Source organism: Strigops habroptila, chromosome 8, assembly GCF_004027225.2.
Source record: "Strigops habroptila isolate Jane chromosome 8, bStrHab1.2.pri, whole genome shotgun sequence".
NCBI lineage: Eukaryota > Metazoa > Chordata > Aves > Psittaciformes > Psittacidae > Strigops > Strigops habroptila.
In genome coordinates, this window is record NC_044284.2 from 9,939,992 (window position 1) to 9,965,678 (window position 25,687).

Sequence of the window (25,687 nt, forward strand, 5' to 3'; positions counted from 1 at the left end):
CACTAAACAATTTTTTTAGTACTTTTGCATAACCTAATGACATTATTATTCAATCCAATGCTTGCCAGCGAAACAGAGCAATTTAGAATGCAATCAATTTCCCAATGTCAATTTTTGCAAAGCTAACTTCAAAACACACGTTGCTGCAACTTCAAAATGAACGCACACCCAAAAGCGCTTACTGTTCACTGCACTGAATGAAGGCCCCAGCTAACAGCACCTATTTGAACTGAACTACCACAGACACACTGCTCGCTTCCTTATCGAGGTTGGTCAGCTGGAGTTGACTGGCATCTATAGAAATAAACCCACTAGGAGCCCTTTTCCCACCCTCTCGTGCTGCTGCCCCAGGCTCCTCACGCAGCTGCACGTGCAAAGCAGCACGAGTCAGCAGTGCTTGCTATGCTGTGGAGGGGAAAGAGGAAAATCAGAAGCTGCAGTGTTGCAGTTTTCCTGGGAAAGCAGAGACTAAGGAGCCTTCACCCTGATGTTCACTCACCTCCAAGACCCAAGGGCTCACAGACACACAGCATCAACTGCTGACACCGCAACAGAGCAGGAGTCACACGGATAAAATATTTACATCTTCCATTTCACCACTGGACCATACCTGAAACGATGCATTGTTAAACCTCCTCCCGAGCACACCCTCCCTCTCCCAAACTGACGATGCCAGTGAAGCTTAGCGCATCAGCAACAGTAGGAACAAGATGCTTGGACCCATTTTCAGATGTCCATCTATTCCTCCTCTCCCCCCCTTTCTATAAATGCAGGAGGAGGAAATGCGAAGGGAAACGCAGCTGAAGCAACCTGCCCAGATCCCAGCTGGGGCACTACCAGGGCTGAGACAGTGGCTATTTTGAGATAATGGAAGGCTGAAAACCTTCAGATGTCAGCATTTAGCAGCAGACAGTATTTCAAATATTTACACAGCCATGTCCCTTTCTGAGGAATTGCAAACATTAGGGCTTTTTACACCAGAACTGCTGCACAGAAGGGGAAGTGCTATTGAACATCTGTCTGAGCATACTTCCCTCATTCATCCAAGTCAAGATACCGAGTTTTGGGGATCACTACTGTAATTTGTGAACAAAACGGTATATTCAGGGACCTAAAATAAGCCACAGACAAGACAGGAGATAACAATGCTTTATTTGTACATTTCAGCAACAGGAGAAATAATTGAAAGATGAAATTATCTGCTTTGTTGTAAAGTATAAAAACATTTAATTATAAATATTTAGCTAAAAAAGCGTGATTTATAAAATATAATCTGTGAAGATATATATACACAGTTTAATTGTTTAGCAATTCTTTCACCTGACATTAAAGAGTAGAGGTTTTTTCTATTTGTTATTCCATGCTCACAGTTTAGTGCTCACAGTTTAGGAAGCAGAACAGACAAATGAAAACACGACTGGTGAGTTTCATTCTGGAAAGAAAAGAAGCACAAACTGGGGCACTAGCAGAGGCAGAATTTGAGCAAATCCATGTTTCAAGAGAGGTCTCTGAGGGAATACAGCTCCCCTGCCATGACCTACAGTGTATGTACCTGGACAAGCAGTGGGCATTTTAACATTTGTGGGCAAGTTTCCTGTGTCTGCAGAAGAAAATGGCTAATAGTATAGTGCAAGCCCTCTGAATTCAGTTCAGCTAAATGTGCTCACCTTGCTGCTCTTTCCTTCTCGAGCAGAGATTGCTCAGTATGCTGGGCTGGTGGTATGTCATGGCTCTAATGAAATCACAATGTCACCTTCATGATTCAGGATTTCCAAATAGAAAACCCCAGTGTGCCATCCGATTGCATTGTCCAGCTGGTAATACCACTTAAAAACAGATACAGCTGCCTAAAGGCTGGAAAATACAGTGAAGTCGTACAGTACACTAAATGTGATGGAATGTGAAAGAAGATACATGGTCAGGCAACTCAGTTTTCTATTCCTCATTTAAGACAGAGCCAGCTTCCTCCCTTCAAAGTCTTGGGAATTCTTGCCTCTTACTGAAAGATTTGTTACTATGGCACTTCAGAGAAGAAAAACTGGAAGACTCTCCAACATGCTGGGTGGCAGAAACTACTACAGGAAATGGTAATTAATTTGATCCACATCCCTAGTAACTCTCTTTCTCTCTTCACAGTGTTTTCACAGTGCCTGTGGCACAGGGCTTTGAGAAAGAAAAGGGTGACAACACCCAACAGCAGTACAAACATACAGGAAGTCAAGCTGTAATTTGTACACCCTGATTTACACAAGACCTCACTACTTGCCTGCAAGCAAGGAATTAATATTGTGTTAAGAGAAAAAGAATGTATAGAAAAGAAGGAAAGAATAAAGTAGGCAAGCATGACACTTGTCAATGCTCACCCATGATTTGCTACCTGCTGTTTCTGCTTCAGGGTGATGTGCTCCTGACAGTTCAGAGCAAAACAGCATGTGCACAGCTCTTAGGATTCACCTTGTTATGAATGCATAGTAACTGCAAGAACTGTGCCCTTAAACTCAGGAGGATCTTCAGGAGAGGAAAGCTAACAAAGCTGTAACGAGTTTTAGGCAGGATCCAGGCAGTTCGCTCCAGGTAGAGCCCTGATCTGGGAAACGTACCAAGTCATGTGCAATCTCAGAGTGCATATTGGCTGGTCGGTTACTGAGTAAATGCAGACTTTAACTCCCTGAAAGCGGCTCGGCGGTGTTTCCTTTCCTCCTCTTCCCGCTTTCGTTCATCCTGCTCAGCTTTTATCTCTGCTTCAAACTTACTGGCTGAAGAGAGGGCTTGAACCTTTATGAGAGAGAGAAAATAAAAGCCTGTCAAGCCTTGCAGAGGGAGAGCCAGAGCCTAAACTACTCCCAGATGAGCAATGGAGAACTGTTTGCTGTGCCACCCAGTGCTCTGTGTTAACTACCCTGCAGTGCTTGGGTATTTACATCCAGTACCTGTTAGCTTGCTTGACTTTAACATCAACAAAAGAAAGGTCGTTCACTAGTAAGTCACTAACAAGTGACCAAAACAATGCTGTCAGTACTGGGTCACATACATTCATTCTTTCTGTAGGCAGACAGCATAGCATAAGCTGTGAGTGTACAGTGGGAGAAACTACTGCAGGAGACAGTTCTGAATGACAGCCAAATCTGAGAACATCATACTACACCACGGATAATCTGCAGATCAAAGAGACATTGTTTATTTGCTGGCTATTTTTCCAGCTTTCATCTCAGTACATCTGCTGTGCAAGAGCTGTGTTATGCTCTTGGGAAAAAAACTTCTTGTATAAACAAGCAGGATTATTTTCTCTCCAAGAGAGCTTTCAAAAAGGGTGCTTTGTCAGCTTTGAATGGTGCAAAGCTCTTTCTGCCAACCCCAGGACCCTGTAGAATAATTCTGATTCCAAAGGTTAGAGAGCTGCTCGAGAAAGAGATGTCTGAAATCTTATACTCCAAAACACTCCATTCACCACTGAACCCAGAGTGTTCTGGTTGAGGGAGGGTTTTGCAAGATGGGAAACTCTGTCCCTACTGCATTAGTTTCCAGGATACTTTTGTCTTTAAAAGCAGTCAGCCAGCTTTTCCCATAGAGCTCCCAGCCACAGGGACACAGGTTGGCCAGTCCCTGTGGCTGGCCCTGTAAGACCCAAAGCAGAGGTGGTGAATTAAGCCGTTCTAGTGTTGACTGATTTGCAGAAGCAGCATGTAGATAGACAAATAGAAAGTTTGAAGGGAAAAGCTATGGCTGAGGTTGGGGTGGGAGGCATGAAATATACATCCTTGTAGCTAGGAAGAAATACTAGGCAGTATCTTCTGTTCAAAAACAAGCAAGGTCAGTGTCTCGGCGACAGTTGCGGCCTGCGTACAAAGCTTTTTCATGTTCCTCTGTGCCACACCATACCTTAGCTTCAAAGAAGTTCTTGGCTCCTTTGACTCCCTCAATGGAGACATCTATCTCCGAAAGCTTCGCAAGAGTCAACAGGCCGCTGTCCTCCTCGAGTTCCCCAGCTGCAGCTTTATGGAAAATCAGCAGGAACTAGCAATACAGAGAGAAAACATCCAAGCTCTTCAGTGAAGCTCAAACGAAATGCAAAGAGCACAGACGTTCACCTGCATGGGGCTGGAATTTACATTTCTGAGCAAAGGAAACCAGGTCTATATAAACCCAGCAGTGCCATGGAACTTGTACCTAGCTTTAGTACACAGCCCTATTAGACTAAAAGGGGTAGGAATCTCATAGGAAAATAGGGTTTCCTGGGGAGCAGAGCCCTGGTGAAGCACAGCTCCTCCTGAGCCAGGGCTGCAACATGGCCAGAGGAAGGAGACCACCTGCATGGTACAACCATATGGTAGGCTCAGATACACTTCGTTATGTCCTCACACCCTACTGATGTATTCACAAGCTCCTCACCAGCTTCCCCAGTGTTCTGGGGACTCAAATCACATCCCATGACAAAGAAAGCAGGACAAAAATGGCCTTGGCTCACAGCTGAACCCCAGGCTCCCTAAACAGAGGCACCAGTGCACTCCTGTTAGAGAGCACAGCAGCCCAAGCATGTGCATGCCCTTGTGATAGAGTGCCTTGAACAACTGTGCACAGAGCAACATCTCTGTTCTGCACTGGACCACAGACATTTAACTAATCCAGAGTCACTACAACAGAGTGCATATTGGCACGTGAATTGCACAGGAAAACAAACAAGGAAAGCACACTTTATTTTACAGAAAGGATGCAAAAATCTGCCTGCTTAAAAATAAAGACCTCTGCACCACCTTCTACCTGCTAACTGAACTCCAGGTTAAGATGTGGATGTTCTATGCATTATTTGAGAGGTCCTATAACTGCCAGCTCTTTTTGGCCACCCGAGGTTTCTCAATCCTTGGAACAGTGTGGAAAGAACAGAGACTGGGACAAGTCACCCAGGTTCAAAGGGAGCACAAAGCCACACTGGTTCAGTCCAGGGCAGAGGGCTGCACATACCACACAGGGCTGCCCATAAATCCTGAAACTGCACAGGCACATCAAACACCTCTAGTGCTGTGCTCCTCAGGCTGCCAGGCCTCTTCCTACAGAGAGCCTGAGCTGTCCCAGCGGAGGGCAGCAGAGTCCCAGCATCTGCTTGCCTGCTAGAAGGATGCTGGAGAGGGTTTCATCAGAGACTGTAGCGATAGGACAAGGGGTGATGGGTTTAAACTTAAACAGGAGAGATTTAAGTTAGATATAAGGAAGAAATTCTTCCCTGTGAGAAGGGTGAGGCCCTGGCGCAGGCTTCCCAGAGAAGTGGCTGCCCCATCTCCGGCAGTGTTCAAGATTGGACGGGGCCTTGAGCAACTTGGTCTAGTGTGAGGTGTCCCTGCCCATGGCAGGGGGTTGGAACTGGATGATCTTAAGGTCCTTTCCAGCCCAAACCATTCTGTCATTCTATGATTCTAAGTTGCTCGCAGAAGCTGGTGGAGATGCAAAGGCCTCCCATGGGGAAGGGTGTGGAGATGACAGCAACGCTGGCTGCCTCTCACAGAGGGAGCGTCACCAGGCTTTGCTTGCTGCCTCATAACCTGTGTGTGCTCAGCACAGAGCAGCCAGAAAGCAGGCTGTGGTTGGGGAGGGAACTTCCCCCCCTCCAAACACATGTAAGAAATTAGACGATGCTCTGCTGAACATCCTGCTCAGAAAGAAACCAAATCCTGCCCAAGATACCCTCTCCTTCTGCTCAGTTCCACTGGGCTCAGGCTAGTTCCTCTCCTCCTCCGCCACCAGGCAGGGGACTCGCAGGGCTGGCAGCCAGGCTTGGCATTAGTCATGGCTCCTCCTCACAGTTTCTGCTCCACCCTGCGAGTCCCACTTCCTGGCATTGGAAAAGAACAGCGGAGGCAGCACAATCCTGAGGTCTGCTACAGCTGTTGCCCAGGAGGGACTGGAAACACCCAGTCATGAGTACAACTGTGCATGAATCATCCTGAAACTAGAAGATAGGGCAGTGATCCTCCAGTGGTGGAATACGGGCTGCCACAGCCATGAAATGCGGGCTGAGCTAAAGGAAACCAGGGGCTGAATCACCATTTGGGGCACACACAGCATAACGTCAACCCCAAGCACCCAGCAAGATGGGCTGTGAGGCATCATGCTGGTTTCCACAGGAGCAATCCTTACACCAGCACATCACCGGCAGCTCACCTCACCAGTTATTTGCCCTCAAGGCATCAGTCCTTACTATTTAGAGACCACGAGCAATCTGCATTCAGCTTCCATTCCCAGCCTGTTTCACACTCTTGCTGCGCCCAGGACCCATCACCTGCAGCTAAGCCTCAGGAAAATGGCAATAGAGGAAGAAAAGTGAATAATGTCGGTACCTTTAAAAGCTGTGCTCTCAAGGAGGACAACATGACACACTTTCCACCACCCTAACCCCATAAGAGATGTATGTGCTCACACTCTTCATGATCCAAGACCTACCCTCCATTGCCAGGTCTCAGAGCGATGCTGCAGTTATGCAGCCCCACCAGGCTCCATGCTGGCCTCAGGGATGCGAGGGAAGGCACAGGATTGACTGGCAGCAGCAGCCTTGCAACAGCTTGCCAGGAAAGCAGTGCCACCCGAGGCTGTGGTTTGCACCAGCCCTGCCAGCAAACATGATATGGGTCAGCATTTAAGCTGATGTGGGCGTGGTGGACATCGGGTGGATTTTTGAGGGTTCTAGATAGCGGCCACAATTAGACATTACTATTATAGCAATTAACTCTGGTTTCCTGTGGTAATGACGGAACCAGGTGGTCAGAGATGTTTCCTCCACACACTGTACTCATCTTTTTAAGCCTAAATTCCTTTGCTGCAATTATGCAGTTAATTGTTGATGTATTGATGGATGCTCAAAGGTCAGTGGTAGAAGGCAGCTTTCCTACTGGGGCCAGCATTTTGTCAGCAGCAAGTCAGATCCATGCAAGCCTGCTTCCCAGGCAACAGCTTACCTGGAATGAGAGGACATGACACTACTCAAAGCAGCAGCAAAAGGTGACCTATTGCAAGTGAAAGAGGTCCTTACCAATTCTCTGCCCAGGTCATAAGAAGCACATCTTCAGGCAGGTATGTCAGGACTTGTTATTCTGTGGAGAGGCAGACAGGAGCCCTCCAGCACTTGAGTTCAACCCTGCTGAGTTCAGACACTCATTTAAACCAGGGTTTTGACTTGTGTTGTCAGAGAGCCCCAAGTCAGCTTCATCACCCTCCACATGCTTGTTTGTCACCACTAACAGGAAGCAGAGGGGGACAGGGCTACAGGCTAGTTCAGACCTCCTCACCCACTGGAAAACCTGCCTCCCTGCCAGTCCTCTACCCTAACTCAGCAGCTGGACACAGCACATCTGCAATAAAGCAAGCAGCACCCTGCTCCTTGCAGAAGGAGTTCTGGGTACATGCCAAAGCTGCTATGTAATTTGTGCCCAGAGCTCTGCCAGCGATGCTCCCTCATTCCAAACCATGTGCTGCTCAAGCTGGGGGTTACTTGACCGTCATTTTGCATCTGGCAAGAAGCTACAACCGCACCAGCTGCCCCGTGCTGCAAGCCAAGGGCTGGAAGCACAGGCAGACCATGCCAGCTGATGGGTGGCCGTGCAGGGGGCTGTGCTCCAAGAGCAGAAGAGGAGCTGCTCTCCCTGCCACTGGTGCCAGGAGCTCATAGCATCTTACAGAGCCCTCAGGATAAAGGCACTTACCTGTCACAATAGGGAGCCCCTGCAGCAAGCCCAGAGGCTGTCCCCAGCTCTTCACCCAGGGTGAAGGGTGGCCCAGGAGGCACACAGAGAGCTCCTCCAGCCCACACAGTGATTTGGCAATCACAGTCTGACCTGGGGCCAAGGGAATGGTGCTCTTCCTGCTCCGCTGGATTCTTTGCTACCCCCCAGTTCACCTCTGACATGGCACATCTCCTTCCCTGCCCAGAGGAGCTGCTGGCCTAGGGATGTAAAGCCACAGGCTCTCACTTCCCAGATTTGCATGCCTTTCCCCCTCTCTAAGAGCTGGGGCCTGTAACCCAGCCTCTGCCTTGTACTGCTGCGCTCTTGTAGGGAAAGAAATGCAACAAAACCCTTTGGGGGTGGAAGCAGGGAGAGATGGAGCATCAGCTCTGTGAACTGCCCGTCACCCCTCACCCCAACCAGCCCAGCTGGTCACGGGCTGTGGCTGCTCATCCTCCCTCCCAGGCACTGCCAAATGCCTCGGAACCTCCAAAATGAACAACTCCATGTCCTGAGCTGTGGAGAGCTCTGCACATGGTCTCCACAACTAAACCACCACGGTGAGAGCACAACCCCATTGCAGCCATCCCTTGGGGTGGGACAGCAGCACAGTACTCAACCAGTGCAGGACACAAGCAGCACTGGCCCTCCTGCTGCCTAAGGGGATGTCAGTTAATCTAGAAAGCCACAGTGTGACATATACTTCTGACTGAGACAGCAACCAAAGCCTGGGAAGAGGAGATGATGCAGCGTGAGGTTTTAGTACCTGGGATCCCCCTTCCTGCTAAGTTGGGTACCTGTGAGTGCATGAATGTCACTGCTCAAACTCCCTCTCCTCCTGTGCCCAGCAGCAGTTCCTGGCCTGTTCATGCTGCTCCCAGTGGTGTCAGCCCAGCGGTGACAGACCTGTTCACTGTGTGTCCCTGCTGAGCCAGCATCCAGCACTGAACTGCTGAATCACCACATTTGTTCCATGGTGCAGAGGTGACCACCCCCCAGGAAGCTTGCCATGGCTGGTCACTGCCTGATGCAGAGAGGGACACAGTATAAACTGGAAGAGGAAGCCTCCAGTGCCACAGGAGATCAGCTGCTATGAGCAGAGACCTTGCCCTGCACCTAAAATGAGGCCTGAGCCACTGTATCGCAGGAGCCCAGCAGTAAGACCTTGTGACTGAAGGGTTGTGCCACCTCCAGGTACAGCAAGGAGCTCTGTCAGCACTCCCAGGCAGCTGCAGCAGGGCTCATATGTGCTCCCAAAGCAAGCAGGGAGGTTGGAGAGCTTTGGCATCAGCTACCACTACTGCCACGTGGAGATGGATGCTGATGGTGCTCTGCACCTCGAGCTCCCCATGGCATGGGGAAGCTTACCTGCTTCTCCACTGCACCCCACAGCTGGAGAAACAGAGACAGGACAGGGCTACCTACAGCCAGAGTACAGACCTGGCTGCCTCCTCCCTCCACCCACAGCCACATCCCCATCTGCTCCAGCAGCTGCCCTCACCTCGCGGAAGCTGAGCTTCCCATCAAAGTCTTCATCCACCTCCTTGATCATGTTCTTCAGCCCCAGGTGGGTCTGCGGGGCTCCCAGCTTTTCCATCATCAGCTTCAGCTCCATCAGGTCAATGTACCCATCCCGTCCCGAATCATACCTGCGGGGTGCAAAGGCGGGGGGGTCAGCCCTCAAAATCCCCATATCCATCTTCCCAGAAGAGGAACTGTGCCAAAGGATAAAGTCATGGGGTGGCTCAAAGCTCAGGCGAGAGGGGAAGCTGCAGGACGTGACCAGCACTGAGATATATTAAGCTCAGGGAAGTAGCTGACAGCTTACACAGAGAGAAGTGCTCGGGGGAGCTCAGACCAAACCACCCACACAGAAGGAGCATGGAGGAACTCGGCTTATCTCAGCGGGATTTCCATCTCGCCCACTTGTGTGCCCAGCACAAAGGTTACTCGCACACAGCTTTACACCATGCACCAGCACAGGGAGGCAAAGGCATGCCCGAGGCAGCTCCTGCCAGGCCTGCTGCTCGTTTTGAGGAGAAACAGGGAGCACAGACCAACCAGAACCTCCCAGCAGAAAGCAGATAATATATCTCTTTGTAGGCAAAACACACACACACACCCCCCTGGCCGTTAAGATCTTTCCTCTACAAAATGGACATGGTTTTGTACTACACGAGCACCATGCTTCAGGGTGGCTGTTTATCCAGTATTCCTGGGCCGAGCAGAACAGCAGTCCTGGGGGAGCACAGCAATCCCAGCCAGCGCTGTGGGCTGCATCACAGGGCCAGGCTCGCAGAGGAAACCAGTGCCCACCTCTAAGAGCAAAACTGAAGTGGGACCACACTCCCAGTGGACTCTTTGTAGGAGGAGAGCACCCATGCAAGGAGCAGAGTGCTTCAGGGATGGGGAGACAGAGACCTGCCACAGTCAGCCTCGGACTATGCACCATCTGCTGCATATAAGCATCCAGCCCACCCAGCAGCCAGTGCTTCACACCCAGCACTGGGTTTCAAAGTCCAAAGGCTGGAAGGATGGGTGCTCTGCTATCAGATCTCTTATCAACAACCCTCCCTCAGCCTGGGCCTGCCGTCGGCGTACAGCAGAGCTGGAAGCTCGCATGGGAGGACAGGGCAGGGTCTGCCAAGCTGGGCTTAGCCCCTGTGCATGTCTGCCACTGCCCCCTCGCCACCACCCCAACCCCAGAGTCAAATCCTTTCAGCCATTCAGAAAGGAAACCCTTGGCACAGCTCTGAAGCAGGAGGCAGTCAAATCCTCGCACCCATTATCAATGAACGACCCAGTCTTTCATTGACTGCTAGCTCTCTTCCAAAGAAATAAGGGCTGCAGCAGACCAAAACCTGCACAGCTGTGGTTATCCTGGAAGAAAGCCCTTTCCAGCTGAGAAACCTCGCAGCCGCAGAGGAAGCTGTGGCACAGGAAGGCATGAACAAAGCCGCTGGCCCCGAGCTGCTTGCAGGCGTGGGCAGCTCAAGGCAGGGCTGCAGCCTAAAGCTCTGACCCTCTCTTCACAAGCATGGGCACAAGGTGCTTTTCCCCCAAACTGAGCCGGCCTCCACGGCTTTCCAGAGTCCCGCTGCCTCTACAAACATGATTTATACTCTCTGTGCCTCTTTGTTTCCAAGGTCCCAGGCCCAAGAGACCCCAAATGGCAGGGACATCACCACTGGGCTAGTGCACAACCCCTGCTACCAATCTGCTTGCATGCTGTGCACCCAAACCCAGGAGCCCACCGGGCCAGACAGCTTTCTGGAGCACTAGGAAAGAAACCTCTGTCGGAGCAGAAACCAGGTCACAAACCTGAGACGTCACAGGCAAGAAAAGCAGCAGGTTCATCATAGCAAGGCAGGCGTCATTTAATTAAGGCACATGTCCACAGCATCACCCAGCCCAGCTCCGAGACACACTTTCAAGACCTCACAGAAGTATAATAAGTGCAATATTTAATTGTCAATTTGCTTTTTCCTTAAGTTTGGGAGGAAGGGTGTGGAGCTGCTCCTCCACAGCAAGGTGGTTGGAGCAGCAGTGCTTTTGATGAGATAAAGCAGCAAAGCATAAAGTGGCACTTGGGAGGCACCTGGGCTTGGGTTTTTTGGCCCCAGTAAGCTCACGCTGCCCTTTGGCTGGGTGCAGAAGCAGGATGATACCGAGGTCCCCAACAAGGGCTGCCCAAACAGGGTCGGAACACTGCTCGTCCCCTCTCAAAAAGCGCTGGGTAATGGAGATGAAGGCAGAAGGAAGGCAGAAAGCCCATCCCTGCCTACCACACTCATCTCACCCTGCTTCTATGGACACTACCCACAGGCAAACAGCAGCCCTCAGTGCCTGCCCTGGTAAATGCACTACCCCGAAAGGGTTAAGCATGGGGCACAGCTTCAGGGCTCATCATTCCCGCAGAGAGGCAGCACAAAGCCAGGATTGTGAGAAATGGGGACTTGCCAGCGGCAGGCTGTGGCGGCAGGGCAGCACGCTGTACCAGCCGCACAATGGGTGTTGATGAGCACACCCGCTGGCACCGAGATGCACCCCAAAACCAGATTACCGGCCCCTTGCAGTGGGGAACAGCCAGACAAAGGGACACTGAAGCCCCCTTGATGCTCAGTGCCAGCCCCAGCAGAGCAACAGCAGCACACTGCAGACTGCTGCATTCTCTCCCCACCCCCCTCGTCTCCGAAAACAGCCCAAGTATTTTAGGACCTGGGTAGAGCCACTCGGCTGCCACGGGCGCTGCAGCCAGGCTATTTAGGGAGAGGCGTATTTATAGGGCATGTGAGATGGTGAAATTCATTCCCTCCAGCCCCCACCGACACAGGCACAATGGGGCACAACGCAGACTGCAACCTGTTAGTCAGCCGATGCTTCTGGTACACCTCAGCCCTACCAAAAACCCCACTGTCTGCTTTTCCGGAGCTCCCCAATACCATTCACACCAGAGTCACTGCCCACAGAGCAGCCCTGTTCTGGTGATGGGCACTGGTCAGCCCCCATAGGCAGTGCTGGAGGGGGGCACCAGGGCAAGTTTGGTCCCTAAATGCATTGTAGAATCACTAGAATTGGAAGGCCCTTAAAGCTTATCCAGTTCTAGCCCCCTGCCACAGGCATGGACACCTTCCACTAGAGCAGGTTGCTCCAAGCCCCTTCCAAACCTGGCCTTGAACACTGCCTAGGATGGAGCAGCCACAGCTTCTCTGGGCACCCTGTGCCAGCCCCTCAGCACCCTCACAGGGAAGAACTTCTGCCTGATGTTTAATCTAGATCCACCCTCTGTCAGTTTAACACCATTCTCCCTTGTCCTATCACTACATGCTCGTGTAAGAAGTCCCTCTCCAAAGATCCTGGGGAGCCATCCCATCCTGTACTCCAGGGGTGGTGCAGCAAGCATATGGAGCACTTGAGTGCCTTCCCAGCCCTTGCCATCCCTGCTGTGACACTGGGGCTTTGCTTCCTTTGGGCTCACAGCTCCCCGGGACACAAGCCAAGCCTCATCCGGGTGATGCGCAGGCATTATGGACAGAGGGGCTCTCATGCTAATGGGCAGAGACGTCTCACATCGCAGGCAGGCGACTCCAGCAGCGAGCCAGTGCCATGGCAGGTCCCCACCTGCGATGGCTGGAATGGGAACATGGACTGGTGTGACACGGCTCCACAGCACCGCCGCCACAGCACTGCTGCTGGCAGCAGACGAGACACAGGCAGCGGCTGCCAAAATCCGCAGCAAGGATGCACCCAGATTCCCACGCTGGCGCGCTTCCATCTGGGCTGCTGAAGTGCTGGGAGAAGAAAAGCAGGAGCAGACATTGGAGGGGAAGGAGGGAATACCTGCTCAGCAGACTTGCTTAAGAGCAGCCTGTTACACACTATTACTGCCCAAGTACAGTCATTGTACTGGTGTTATGCAGCGTAGCTGGGGGTTACACCATAGAAGAAAGAGGGATCAGGAGGAAAGGAGAAAGGAAATGCCAAGGACTGCACCACCTCTATTGACTCTGCAGTCACCTCCCAGCTGCCTGAAAAACACCAACGGAAATAAAAGGATAGTTGAATGAGAATTCCCAAATCCCTAAGGATCAAAGAGCAGTTTCTAAACATTCATGCTTCTTGAGAAAGGCTGGAAAGAAAACCTGCCCTCCCTGTTCACAATTGCTGTATCTGAGCTTGCTCCACATGCTGTGGGCACCTGTACTTTGATCTGCAGTTTCAGCATGCTGCAATGGCCCAATTTCGAAATAATTTCACTATTTTGAAATAAAGCTGAAGTAGCATAATCTCCTCTTAAATATTTCAAAATCCTTTCGAAGTAATAGTTTATTCCCTCCAAGCGTTGTGTTTCACCTTACGTGGAGAGGTATCTTCTTGGTATCCAGTGATGTCTTCTTGGTATCCAGTGATAGGATGCATGGGAATGATTCAAAGCTGCCTGAGGGGAGGATCAGACTGGACATGAGGGAGCATTTCTTTACCAAGAGGATGGTCAGGCACTGGAACAGGCTTCCTTGAGAGGTGGTCAATGCCCCAAGGCTGTCAGTGTTTAAGAGACATTTGGACAATGCCCTTAACATGCTTTAACTTTTGTGTTGTGGGTGGCCAAGTCCCTGTGGGGATGACCTCCCTAAGCACTGGACTCCAGAGGCAGCCGGTCTCACTGGGAGCACGGCAGTGCTGGAGCAAGCAGGCCTGCTGCAGCACATCAGACATGTCCTTTGGGACAAGGTGAGTGGCTCCCAAATAACTCCAGGAGGCAAGGGGACATCACAGCCTCTCCCACTGGCCAGGCACAAGGCGCTTCAAGATACGTGGGCAACGCATGGAATTCCATAGATACAAAAGCAATAGCAAGGCTGGAATTTCTCCACTCCCTCGCACCCTGCAGATGAAGCCAGTGGCTGTTTTCCTCCCTCGGAAAGGTCATTCCTGCCAGGCACAGCCTCACAGGCCTGGCCTTTACACCCCACTCTGCCACTTCTCTGGACAAGAGGGCACCAAGGGGAGCTGTGAGACTCCAGAGCTCCTGAGGTGCAAGACTTGGGGAAGGGAGGTTATCATGGCTACCACAGTCCTCACACACTGTTAGAATAGGCAGCTAATTAGGTCACATTATAATTAGCCTGAGCTGCAGACTTCCTGGTCCCTTTGCCGAAAAAAGATACCCACCCCAAAGGCTGCCTGTACCCAGCACCTACAAGATACCTGTACCCCATCTCCAAGGGAATGGTGCCAAAATGGGGGGATGCTGCCAAGAGGAGTCTTGGACAAGAGAAGGAAAAGTGAGCCCAACCATGGCAGCAAGAGCAAGGAGCATCATTTCTGCTTTGGAAGGATGCGGTACAACCTGCAACACAGAGCACCCGGGTGAAGCACTGGATTTTGGGAAGCCCCATGTGCAGACAAGCCCTTTGGTTCCACCCTGGCACAGGGTGGTCACAGCCATCAGCTGTACTGTGGAATGCCCTGGCAAACACCAGAGCAGCCACTATCACCAGCAACTCCCTCTTCCTGGCTGGAGCACCTCGGCCCAGCCCATACTGTGCCTGGGTCCCACAGGCTCATATTTAGTCAAAACTATAGATTTATAAGTCAGGCTAAACTGATTAGAAACACTTTTGGATGGGAAGTCTCATAGTGGAAACTTACATCCTGTGGCAGCGAGAAGATACATCCCTGTCTGTCCAAAGTTTACTTTACCATTAGTAAGAAAGATCCTGGGTTGTGGCGGCCCAGCCCAATAAGCCATACAGAGAATAAAAGCCTTAATCACATTAACTCAAGCTCTGACTGGCAGGAATTAAGGGGAACATTTCCTCTCCTCATAGAGCACATGGTGTGAGCTGAGACTTGAAAAGAGGTCGCTGGCAGCAGATGGAGCAAAGAGCAGATCCTCCACCACTGCAAATGCCAGGTGCCTGTAACAGAGGGAAAACCAGGATGGGGTTTTCTGTCTGACTGTCCGGGGAGCACAGGGGAGCAGCAGCCCAGCTTCTTTCTCTTTTGGCACAACCAGCCGGCACTCAGCTGCAGTAGTCCTCACAGGGCGTGCAATGTTTCCCAGCTACATTGACCGTCTGATTAGCATTCAAATGCAAAGCCTAGGTTTCCCCGCTTACAAGGCTGGCGTTTAATGAGCTCATTGTTGAAAAATTCGGCTGCGATTCAGCTCTTCCACTTTTTATTCCCCAAACCACCGCTGTTCCTTTCCTTATCCCTATTGAGGCAGTGCTGCTGCCCACTCCAGGCTCTCACCCGCAGCTTTTGGGCACTGCAGCTGCCTGCATCGTTTGTCCTCCCGCCCTCACAGTGCCACATCTCGGCGCTCCGCAGAGTTGGACCCCTTTAACCATGGTCAAAAGGGACACACAGGAGCAGGCAGAACAGCAACCTCACCCATCCCGCTTCCCTTCCCGCGCCCGGCTGTGAACAAAACACTGCCTGTGCAACAAAGAACTCCGGTGAGCTCAAAAGACCCACTGCCTGGTCTCCTGCAGCAAAAGCCCCATACGGGGCCAGCAACACCCCGTAGCACCAGGAGCTCTTAACCAGGCTCTTGGTCTCCTCGCAATGACCCCAGCCTCCAGGGTGCCCAGGGCAGCTTTCACATAGGAAGACAAAAACCTAACAAGTTACAAGCCCTGCTGCTGTCACCTCCGTAAGCGGAGATAGGTCTTTGCACTTTGCCATGAAAGCTCACGTAGGTTCTCTGTGGTCCTGCCTCATGCCAGGCAGCAGCTCAGCCCCAGCCAGGCAGCCAAGCCTGCGTGACCCCTCTCCTTGGGGCTGGGAGAACATCGATCCCCAGGAGCACAGGGGTTTGTGGTGCCAGAGGGAAACCCAAGCACACATAAAGCTACCCAGGCACGGTCCAGGATGGGGCTTGTAGAGAAAAGGGCAGGATCACAGTCCCAGGAAGGGCCAAGCCTTTCTGTTTACAGAAGCAGCTCTCTGCATTGGCACCAGCAGCTTGACGCTAATACAAACCTTCCTGCCAGGAGGGGATCCCCATCCTAGCCCCTAGGAAGGGGAAAGCAAGAGGAAGCTGTACACAAGCTTTGTTTGGGTACACAGGAGTGAACACCAAGCCTGGCAAACGGGACCGTGGAAGGAGCTACTGCACTGCCAGGCAGAGCTGCAGGGGATGTTCAGGGTCACAGTTGTTGAAGGCAGATCCCCAGCATTGCTGCGAGGCTCCGGGGCACAGAGTGCCCCCAAACCCACAGCATATGGGTGCCACCACGAACAGCCACCGTCCCAAACCCAGGTAGACCAGAGGCAACACCAGGCCGTGAGCTAAGCACAGGGCTCAGCTCCAGCCCCGAGTCCGGAGAGGAGGGGGGCAAAACCCACGAACCACCTCCCCCACCACCACCACCCGAAAAAGCGCAGGGACAATGTGGGGATCAGATGGCGCTGGTAACACGCCGCAGCTTCTTCCAGCCCGACCGCAAAACCGCGAAGAAATGCAAATATCTAGCCAAGAGCAAACAGCCTCTCTCCAGATGTCCCCCCGGCGAAAAGCACGGGGAGGGCCCGCGAGGGAAAAGGCAGAGCCCCAAACCCGACGGCCGACCCCATGGGTCCGGGCAAGCGAGTTCTCCCCCCTCCCCGCTCCCGCGCCACTCACAGGCGGAACATGCGCTCCATGTCCTTGATCTGCCGGCGGCTGAACTCCTTGAACTCGGTGTAGGGGTTGAAGACCGCGGCAAGCCGGGGCTGCGCCGCCCCTTCGTTGATGTCCTGCCGCCGGCACAGCTTGGCGCTCAGCTCCGCGCCCGCGCTGGCCGTCAGGCAGCTCCGCTCCGCCTCGGCCCCGGCCGCCGCCTCGCCCTTGGCCGCCGCCGCCACCACCTCCTCGCCCTCCGCCGCCGCTCCGCTCTCCTCCAGCTGCAGCCGCCGCTGCAGCTTCTGCGCCAACTCCTCCGAAGCCATGGCCCACGGCCGCGCTCCCGGCCCGCTCCGCTCCAACCTGGCCTGCCCGCCCCGACCCGCAACTTTATTCCCTCACTTGGAGGGAACGGGGCGGAGCGGAGCGGGGCGGGACGAGGCCCGGACGGGGCGGGAACTTAAGGAGGCGCAGCAGCATCGTGTGGCTGGTGGGGGCTGTCGGCGGGTGCGGCGCGGTGTGGGGTTGGCCGCGCTGCCCCTGGGGGTATCCACCACATGTACACCCACCGTCGGGTGCAGCCCCACAGGCTGATGCTCTCAAGAGTACATTATCGCACACACAGAGGCTATCTCCCCACCTCCCCAAGCAGGGAGCCCCCCCCCCCAGATAAACCCTATGGTTACCTCTTCGCGGGCAGGGTCCCCCCCATGGACCCCCTGCACCCAACACCAGGGTACGCTGGCCCAGGCTTCACCGCTGCCTGCAGGACTCCGCGCCGGGGGGAGCGGCCGGGCCCCACCGGCTCCCCAGGCACCCCACAGCCCGCTCCATGCCTGCATGGGTGGCGGCGGCCAGGGCCGCGCGCGCTGGGGCAGAGGGACCCCTTAAGTCCCGCCATGCGCCTCCCCTTTCTTATCTCCTTTGGCTAAAATTAACACAGGACAAAGCTCAGCTCAGCTCTGGGCTCCCCCTCCTCCTCCGGGCAGCGTGGAAGACAAGGCAAACCTTTTCCACCACCCTGCTCCCCTTCCCGGGCCAGTGCCCAGAACCATCCCTGCTGTCCCCAGGCCCTGGCAGGACACAGGCATGTCCCTCCCAGGAGCTTTCGTCCCTGTCCCGGCTGCTGGGCGGCTGGACGCATCCCCCGGGATGGGATTATGGCTGTCATGAGGCTGTTTAGGGTGGCTGCTGATGCGATTTACTCACCGAGGAGGAGGGGGAGAGGAAAGCACTGGCAGAGACATGCAGCCTGTTTATGGCTCCTGCGTGCCCAAGCCTGTGCGTTGTGGGGAACCTGTCCCAGCGGCTGTTACGTGGCTGCTCCACACTGCTGGGTGTGTAGTAAGCAGCTCTCTCACTCTACCATAGTATGGTGACCTACAGCTGACACTCTTTGGCAAGCTCATTCCTACGAAACCTCCTCGGAAAATAACTGCTGAGACTGTTCATAGGAACCCTGCCTGATACCTGCTGCCTGGGCAGCTCGAGGATGCCCCAGCAGGGGTTGGCATGGCCACAAGGTCACCAGGCTGTCTGACACAGGAATGCCACTGCAGGTGTATCACACCAGGACTGCCTGAAAACGAGGGTTCAGAGTAACAGGAATAGCATGTGCTATACTCACACTACTGTGCCTTCAGAAAAGGCCATGGTGGAGAGATCCTCCTTTCACCCAAAGGGCATTGAGAGGAGAGCTGGGAGCTGTGACAGTCCGCTGACCACCCTAGAGACTCATGAGCCAAGAAGAGCTTTGGCCTGCAAGGTGTCCAGAGACGTGAGAATAACAAAGAAGTAGGGCGGGACCGGGGCTGTGTGGGGCTCCGTGCTCGGGGGGATTGCCGGGAAGCGCGTGCTCGTGAGGGTCTTCCCGGTGCCGTGAGGCGGTGGGGCTGTGGGGCTGGGCTGGAGCCGGGCAGGGGCGATCTAAGACCCCCCTGAATGAGCCCGATGCCGTCTTGTGCGGTCAGCTGAGCAGGGCTGGGCTGCACTGGTCCTTGCACGGGTGCCCTGCCTTGGAGCAGAGTTCCTCCGTGCCTGGGAGAGGCCCCGTGGAAGGCCGGGGGCTGTGGGCTTTTGGGGGATGGTTCCGGCCCCGTTTTTGTTCTTGGGGTGCTGCGGCTTGTGAGGTGTGCGGGGTGCGTGCGTGCGTGTGTTGCAGGGGGGCGTGAGGGAAGGAGCGTGGCGTGTCTGGTTTGGGGGGGTTTGTGTTGGGTCGTCGGGGCGAGCGGTGTGCGGGAGTGCGTGCTCGGGGGGTTGTGTCGGGGCGGGGGTTGCCTCGAGGCGTGCGGGCGTCACAATAGTGTGGGAGTGTTGTTGCGGTGGGTGTGAGTGCGGGTCGGGAGCGTGTTCGGCTGAGCGAGTGCGGTGGTGTCAGGAGAGAGAGTGCCTACGGCCATACCACCCTGAAAACGCCCGATCTCGTCTGATCTCGGAAGCTAAGCAGGGTCGGGCTCGGTTAGTACTTGGATGGGAGACCGCCTGGGAATCCCGGGTGCTGTAGGCTTTTGCCAGGCGCTCGGGGCGCCTGCGGGCAATGCCGGCCCCCTTTTTCTTGCTGGGCTGTTGCGGCGACAGGGGCCCCTGCGGGCCCTGGCGGTTCCCATTTTCTTGTTGGGGTGTTGCGGAGCGGCAGCTCCGCGGGGGTCCCGGTCCCATGCTCCTTGGGGGGCGGCCGGGAGGGAGCGTGGCGTCGTTGAAGCGACGGGGTTTGTGGCGGGGCGGCGGGACCGGGGCTGTGTGGGGCTCCGTGCTCGGGGGGATGGCCGGGAAGCGCGTGCTCGTGAGGGTCTTCCCGGTGCCGTGAGGCGATGGGGCTGTGGGGCTGGGCTGGAGCCGGGCAGGGGCGATCTAAGACCCCCCTGAATGAGCCCGATGCCGTCTTGTGCGGTCAGCTGAGCAGGGCTGGGCTGCACTGGTCCTTGCACGGGTGCCCTGCCTTGGAGCAGAGTTCCTCCGTGCCTGGGAGAGGCCCCGTGGAAGGCCGGGGGCTGTGGGCTTTTGGGGGATGGTTCCGGCCCCGTTTTTGTTCTTGGGGTGCTGCGGCTTGTGAGGTGTGCGGGGTGCGTGCGTGCGTGTGTTGCAGGGGGGCGTGAGGGAAGGAGCGTGGCGTGTCTGGTTTGGGGGGGTTTGTGTTGGGTCGTCGGGGCGAGCGGTGTGCGGGAGTGCGTGCTCGGGGGGTTGTGTCGGGGCGGGGGTTGCCTCGAGGCGTGCGGGCGTCACAATAGTGTGGGAGTGTTGTTGCGGTGGGTGTGAGTGCGGGTCGGGAGCGTGTTCGGCTGATCGAGTGCGGTGGTGTCAGGAGAGAGAGTGCCTACGGCCATACCACCCTGAAAACGCCCGATCTCGTCTGATCTCGGAAGCTAAGCAGGGTCGGGCTCGGTTAGTACTTGGATGGGAGACCGCCTGGGAATCCCGGGTGCTGTAGGCTTTTGCCAGGCGCTCGGGGCGCCTGCGGGCAATGCCGGCCCCCTTTTTCTTGCTGGGCTGTTGCGGCGACAGGGGCCCCTGCGGGCCCTGGCGGTTCCCATTTTCTTGTTGGGGTGTTGCGGAGCGGCAGCTCCGCGGGGGTCCCGGTCCCATGCTCCTTGGGGGGCGGCCGGGAGGGAGCGTGGCGTCGTTGAAGCGACGGGGTTTGTGTTGTGTCGTCGGGGCGAGCGGTGTGCGGGAGTGCGTGCTCGGGGGGTTGTGTCGGGGCGGGGGTTGCCTCGAGGCGTGCGGGCGTCACAATAGTGTGGGAGTGTTGTTGCGGTGGGTGTGAGTGCGGGTCTGGAGAGTGTGCAGGTGATCGAGTGCGGTGGTGTCAGGAGAGAGAGTGCCTACGGCCACACCACCCTGAAAACGCCCGATCTCGTCTGATCTCGGAAGCTAAGCAGGGTCGGGCTCGGTTAGTACTTGGATGGGAGACCGCCTGGGAATCCCGGGTGCTGTAGGCTTTTGCCAGGCGCTCGGGGCGCCTGCGGGCAATGCCGGCCCCCTTTTTCTTGCTGGGCTGTTGCGGCGACAGGGGCCCCTGCGGGCCCTGGCGGTTCCCATTTTCTTGTTGGGGTGTTGCGGAGCGGCAGCTCCGCGGGGGTCCCGGTCCCATGCTCCTTGGGGGGCGGCCGGGAGGGAGCGTGGCGTCGTTGAAGCGACGGGGTTTGTGGCGGGGCGGCGGGACCGGGGCTGTGTGGGGCTCCGTGCTCGGGGGGATGGCCGGGAAGCGCGTGCTCGTGAGGGTCTTCCCGGTGCCGTGAGGCGATGGGGCTGTGGGGCTGGGCTGGAGCCGGGCAGGGGCGATCTAAGACCCCCCTGAATGAGCCCGATGCCGTCTTGTGCGGTCAGCTGAGCAGGGCTGGGCTGCACTGGTCCTTGCACGGGTGCCCTGCCTTGGAGCAGAGTTCCTCCGTGCCTGGGAGAGGCCCCGTGGAAGGCCGGGGGCTGTGGGCTTTTGGGGGATGGTTCCGGCCCCGTTTTTGTTCTTGGGGTGCTGCGGCTTGTGAGGTGTGCGGGGTGCGTGCGTGCGTGTGTTGCAGGGGGGCGTGAGGGAAGGAGCGTGGCGTGTCTGGTTTGGGGGGGTTTGTGTTGGGTCGTCGGGGCGAGCGGTGTGCGGGAGTGCGTGCTCGGGGGGTTGTGTCGGGGCGGGGGTTGCCTCGAGGCGTGCGGGCGTCACAATAGTGTGGGAGTGTTGTTGCGGTGGGTGTGAGTGCGGGTCGGGAGCGTGTTCGGCTGAGCGAGTGCGGTGGTGTCAGGAGAGAGAGTGCCTACGGCCATACCACCCTGAAAACGCCCGATCTCGTCTGATCTCGGAAGCTAAGCAGGGTCGGGCTCGGTTAGTACTTGGATGGGAGACCGCCTGGGAATCCCGGGTGCTGTAGGCTTTTGCCAGGCGCTCGGGGCGCCTGCGGGCAATGCCGGCCCCCTTTTTCTTGCTGGGCTGTTGCGGCGACAGGGGCCCCTGCGGGCCCTGGCGGTTCCCATTTTCTTGTTGGGGTGTTGCGGAGCGGCAGCTCCGCGGGGGTCCCGGTCCCATGCTCCTTGGGGGGCGGCCGGGAGGGAGCGTGGCGTCGTTGAAGCGACGGGGTTTGTGGCGGGGCGGCGGGACCGGGGCTGTGTGGGGCTCCGTGCTCGGGGGGATTGCCGGGAAGCGCGTGCTCGTGAGGGTCTTCCCGGTGCCGTGAGGCGGTGGGGCTGTGGGGCTGGGCTGGAGCCGGGCAGGGGCGATCTAAGACCCCCCTGAATGAGCCCGATGCCGTCTTGTGCGGTCAGCTGAGCAGGGCTGGGCTGCACTGGTCCTTGCACGGGTGCCCTGCCTTGGAGCAGAGTTCCTCCGTGCCTGGGAGAGGCCCCGTGGAAGGCCGGGGGCTGTGGGCTTTTGGGGGATGGTTCCGGCCCCGTTTTTGTTCTTGGGGTGCTGCGGCTTGTGAGGTGTGCGGGGTGCGTGCGTGCGTGTGTTGCAGGGGGGCGTGAGGGAAGGAGCGTGGCGTGTCTGGTTTGGGGGGGTTTGTGTTGGGTCGTCGGGGCGAGCGGTGTGCGGGAGTGCGTGCTCGGGGGGTTGTGTCGGGGCGGGGGTTGCCTCGAGGCGTGCGGGCGTCACAATAGTGTGGGAGTGTTGTTGCGGTGGGTGTGAGTGCGGGTCGGGAGCGTGTTCGGCTGAGCGAGTGCGGTGGTGTCAGGAGAGAGAGTGCCTACGGCCATACCACCCTGAAAACGCCCGATCTCGTCTGATCTCGGAAGCTAAGCAGGGTCGGGCTCGGTTAGTACTTGGATGGGAGACCGCCTGGGAATCCCGGGTGCTGTAGGCTTTTGCCAGGCGCTCGGGGCGCCTGCGGGCAATGCCGGCCCCCTTTTTCTTGCTGGGCTGTTGCGGCGACAGGGGCCCCTGCGGGCCCTGGCGGTTCCCATTTTCTTGTTGGGGTGTTGCGGAGCGGCAGCTCCGCGGGGGTCCCGGTCCCATGCTCCTTGGGGGGCGGCCGGGAGGGAGCGTGGCGTCGTTGAAGCGACGGGGTTTGTGGCGGGGCGGCGGGACCGGGGCTGTGTGGGGCTCCGTGCTCGGGGGGATTGCCGGGAAGCGCGTGCTCGTGAGGGTCTTCCCGGTGCCGTGAGGCGGTGGGGCTGTGGGGCTGGGCTGGAGCCGGGCAGGGGCGATCTAAGACCCCCCTGAATGAGCCCGATGCCGTCTTGTGCGGTCAGCTGAGCAGGGCTGGGCTGCACTGGTCCTTGCACGGGTGCCCTGCCTTGGAGCAGAGTTCCTCCGTGCCTGGGAGAGGCCCCGTGGAAGGCCGGGGGCTGTGGGCTTTTGGGGGATGGTTCCGGCCCCGTTTTTGTTCTTGGGGTGCTGCGGCTTGTGAGGTGTGCGGGGTGCGTGCGTGCGTGTGTTGCAGGGGGGCGTGAGGGAAGGAGCGTGGCGTGTCTGGTTTGGGAGGGTTTGTGTTGGGTCGTCGGGGCGAGCGGTGTGCGGGAGTGCGTGCTCGGGGGGTTGTGTCGGGGCGGGGGTTGCCTCGAGGCGTGCGGGCGTCACAATAGTGTGGGAGTGTTGTTGCGGTGGGTGTGAGTGCGGGTCGGGAGCGTGTTCGGCTGAGCGAGTGCGGTGGTGTCAGGAGAGAGAGTGCCTACGGCTACACCACCCTGAAAACGCCCGATCTCGTCTGATCTCGGAAGCTAAGCAGGGTCGGGCTCGGTTAGTACTTGGATGGGAGACCGCCTGGGAATCCCGGGTGCTGTAGGCTTTTGCCAGGCGCTCGGGGCGCCTGCGGGCAATGCCGGCCCCCTTTTTCTTGCTGGGCTGTTGCGGCGACAGGGGCCCCTGCGGGCCCTGGCGGTTCCCATTTTCTTGTTGGGGTGTTGCGGAGCGGCAGCTCCGCGGGGGTCCCGGTCCCATGCTCCTTGGGGGGGCGGCCGGGAGGGAGCGTGGCGTCGTTGAAGCGACGGGGTTTGTGTTGGGTCGTCGGGGCGAGCGGTGTGCGGGAGTGCGTGCTCGGGGGTTGTGTCGGGGCGGGGGTTGCCTCGAGGCGTGCGGGCGTCACAATAGTGTGGGAGTGTTGTTGCGGTGGGTGTGAGTGCGGGTCTGGAGAGTGTGCAGGTGATCGAGTGCGGTGGTGTCAGGAGAGAGAGTGCCTACGGCCACACCACCCTGAAAACGCCCGATCTCGTCTGATCTCGGAAGCTAAGCAGGGTCGGGCTCGGTTAGTACTTGGATGGGAGACCGCCTGGGAATCCCGGGTGCTGTAGGCTTTTGCCAGGCGCTCGGGGCGCCTGCGGGCAATGCCGGCCCCCTTTTTCTTGCTGGGCTGTTGCGGCGACAGGGGCCCCTGCGGGCCCTGGCGGTTCCCATTTTCTTGTTGGGGTGTTGCGGAGCGGCAGCTCCGCGGGGGTCCCGGTCCCATGCTCTTTGGGGGGCGGCCGGGAGGGAGCGTGGCGTCGTTGAAGCGACGGGGTTTGTTTTGGGTCGTCGGGGCGAGCGGTGTGCGGGAGTGCGTGCTCGGGGGTTGTGTCGGGGCGGGGGTTGCCTCGAGGCGTGCGGGCGTCACAATAGTGTGGGAGTGTTGTTGCGGTGGGTGTGAGTGCGGGTCTGGAGCGTGTTCGGCTGAGCGAGTGCGGTGGTGTCAGGAGAGAGAGTGCCTACGGCCACACCACCCTGAAAACGCCCGATCTCGTCTGATCTCGGAAGCTAAGCAGGGTCGGGCTCGGTTAGTACTTGGATGGGAGACCGCCTGGGAATCCCGGGTGCTGTAGGCTTTTGCCAGGCGCTCGGGGCGCCTGCGGGCAATGCCGGCCCCCTTTTTCTTGCTGGGCTGTTGCGGCGACAGGGGCCCCTGCGGGCCCTGGCGGTTCCCATTTTCTTGTTGGGGTGTTGCGGAGCGGCAGCTCCGCGGGGGTCCCGGTCCCATGCTCCTTGGGGGGCGGCCGGGAGGGAGCGTGGCGTCGTTGAAGCGACGGGGTTTGTGTTGGGTCGTCGGGGCGAGCGGTGTGCGGGAGTGCGTGCTCGGGGGGTTGTGTCGGGGCGGGGGTTGCCTCGAGGCGTGCGGGCGTCACAATAGTGTGGGAGTGTTGTTGCGGTGGGTGTGAGTGCGGGTCTGGAGAGTGTGCAGGTGATCGAGTGCGGTGGTGTCAGGAGAGAGAGTGCCTACGGCCACACCACCCTGAAAACGCCCGATCTCGTCTGATCTCGGAAGCTAAGCAGGGTCGGGCTCGGTTAGTACTTGGATGGGAGACCGCCTGGGAATCCCGGGTGCTGTAGGCTTTTGCCAGGCGCTCGGGGCGCCTGCGGGCAATGCCGGCCCCCTTTTTCTTGCTGGGCTGTTGCCGGCGACAGGGGCCCCTGCGGGCCCTGGCGGTTCCCATTTTCTTGTTGGGGTGTTGCGGAGCGGCAGCTCCGCGGGGGTCCCGGTCCCATGCTCCTTGGGGGGCGGCCGGGAGGGAGCGTGGCGTCGTTGAAGCGACGGGGTTTGTGGCGGGGCGGCGGGACCGGGGCTGTGTGGGGCTCCGTGCTCGGGGGGATTGCCGGGAAGCGCGTGCTCGTGAGGGTCTTCCCGGTGCCGTGAGGCGGTGGGGCTGTGGGGCTGGGCTGGAGCCGGGCAGGGGCGATCTAAGACCCCCCTGAATGAGCCCGATGCCGTCTTGTGCGGTCAGCTGAGCAGGGCTGGGCTGCACTGGTCCTTGCACGGGTGCCCTGCCTTGGAGCAGAGTTCCTCCGTGCCTGGGAGAGGCCCCGTGGAAGGCCGGGGGCTGTGGGCTTTTGGGGGATGGTTCCGGCCCCGTTTTTGTTCTTGGGGTGCTGCGGCTTGTGAGGTGTGCGGGGTGCGTGCGTGCGTGTGTTGCAGGGGGGCGTGAGGGAAGGAGCGTGGCGTGTCTGGTTTGGGGGGGTTTGTGTTGGGTCGTCGGGGCG

General features: G+C 57.1%; 1 protein-coding gene and 9 non-coding genes across 10 annotated transcripts; 9 read left to right on the top strand and 1 right to left on the bottom strand.

The window, feature by feature from the left end:
* Window positions 1-1,131: 1,131 nt before the first annotated feature.
* Window positions 1,132-17,249, bottom strand: EFHD1 (EF-hand domain family member D1). The gene is made up of 4 exons (XM_030495998.1): window positions 16,843-17,249; window positions 9,211-9,358; window positions 3,880-4,014; window positions 1,132-2,775 (listed from the first exon to the last, which is right to left on the bottom strand). Exons 1-4 carry the CDS (start codon window positions 17,145-17,147, stop codon window positions 2,641-2,643), a joined length of 723 nt encoding a protein of 240 aa, XP_030351858.1. The 5' UTR covers window positions 17,148-17,249; the 3' UTR covers window positions 1,132-2,640.
* Window positions 17,250-19,208: 1,959 nt separating this feature from the next.
* On the top strand, window positions 19,209-19,327 carry LOC115612363. The gene has a single exon (XR_003992964.1). It is a non-coding gene; the product is annotated as a 5S ribosomal RNA (ribosomal RNA).
* Window positions 19,328-20,132: 805 nt separating this feature from the next.
* On the top strand, window positions 20,133-20,251 carry LOC115612379. The gene has a single exon (XR_003992980.1). It is a non-coding gene; the product is annotated as a 5S ribosomal RNA (ribosomal RNA).
* A 386-nt stretch (window positions 20,252-20,637) lies between these two features.
* On the top strand, window positions 20,638-20,756 carry LOC115612372. Its single transcript, XR_003992973.1, has one exon. It is a non-coding gene; the product is annotated as a 5S ribosomal RNA (ribosomal RNA).
* An 805-nt stretch (window positions 20,757-21,561) lies between these two features.
* On the top strand, window positions 21,562-21,680 carry LOC115612389. The gene has a single exon (XR_003992989.1). It is a non-coding gene; the product is annotated as a 5S ribosomal RNA (ribosomal RNA).
* An 805-nt stretch (window positions 21,681-22,485) lies between these two features.
* On the top strand, window positions 22,486-22,604 carry LOC115612401. Its single transcript, XR_003993000.1, has one exon. It is a non-coding gene; the product is annotated as a 5S ribosomal RNA (ribosomal RNA).
* An 805-nt stretch (window positions 22,605-23,409) lies between these two features.
* LOC115612386 lies at window positions 23,410-23,528 on the top strand. Its single transcript, XR_003992987.1, has one exon. It is a non-coding gene; the product is annotated as a 5S ribosomal RNA (ribosomal RNA).
* Window positions 23,529-23,914: 386 nt separating this feature from the next.
* LOC115612373 lies at window positions 23,915-24,033 on the top strand. Its single transcript, XR_003992974.1, has one exon. It is a non-coding gene; the product is annotated as a 5S ribosomal RNA (ribosomal RNA).
* Window positions 24,034-24,418: 385 nt separating this feature from the next.
* On the top strand, window positions 24,419-24,537 carry LOC115612374. The gene has a single exon (XR_003992975.1). It is a non-coding gene; the product is annotated as a 5S ribosomal RNA (ribosomal RNA).
* A 386-nt stretch (window positions 24,538-24,923) lies between these two features.
* LOC115612375 lies at window positions 24,924-25,042 on the top strand. Its single transcript, XR_003992976.1, has one exon. It is a non-coding gene; the product is annotated as a 5S ribosomal RNA (ribosomal RNA).
* Window positions 25,043-25,687: the final 645 nt, after the last annotated feature.

What these genes read in the sequence shown, in the direction of transcription:
- EFHD1 (XM_030495998.1), bottom strand. Translation starts at nt 17,147, where the DNA reads ATGGCTTCGGAGGAGTTGGCGCAGAAGCTGCAGCGGCGGCTGCAGCTG. An exon ending in GGAAGCTCAGCTTCCGCGAG is followed by an intron (nt 4,015 to 9,210) that starts GTGAGGGCAGCT and finishes CTGTATTGCTAG; the next exon opens with TTCCTGCTGATTTTCCATAA. An exon ending in AGAACTTCTTTGAAGCTAAG is followed by an intron (nt 2,776 to 3,879) that starts GTATGGTGTGGC and finishes TCTCTCATAAAG; the next exon opens with GTTCAAGCCCTCTCTTCAGC.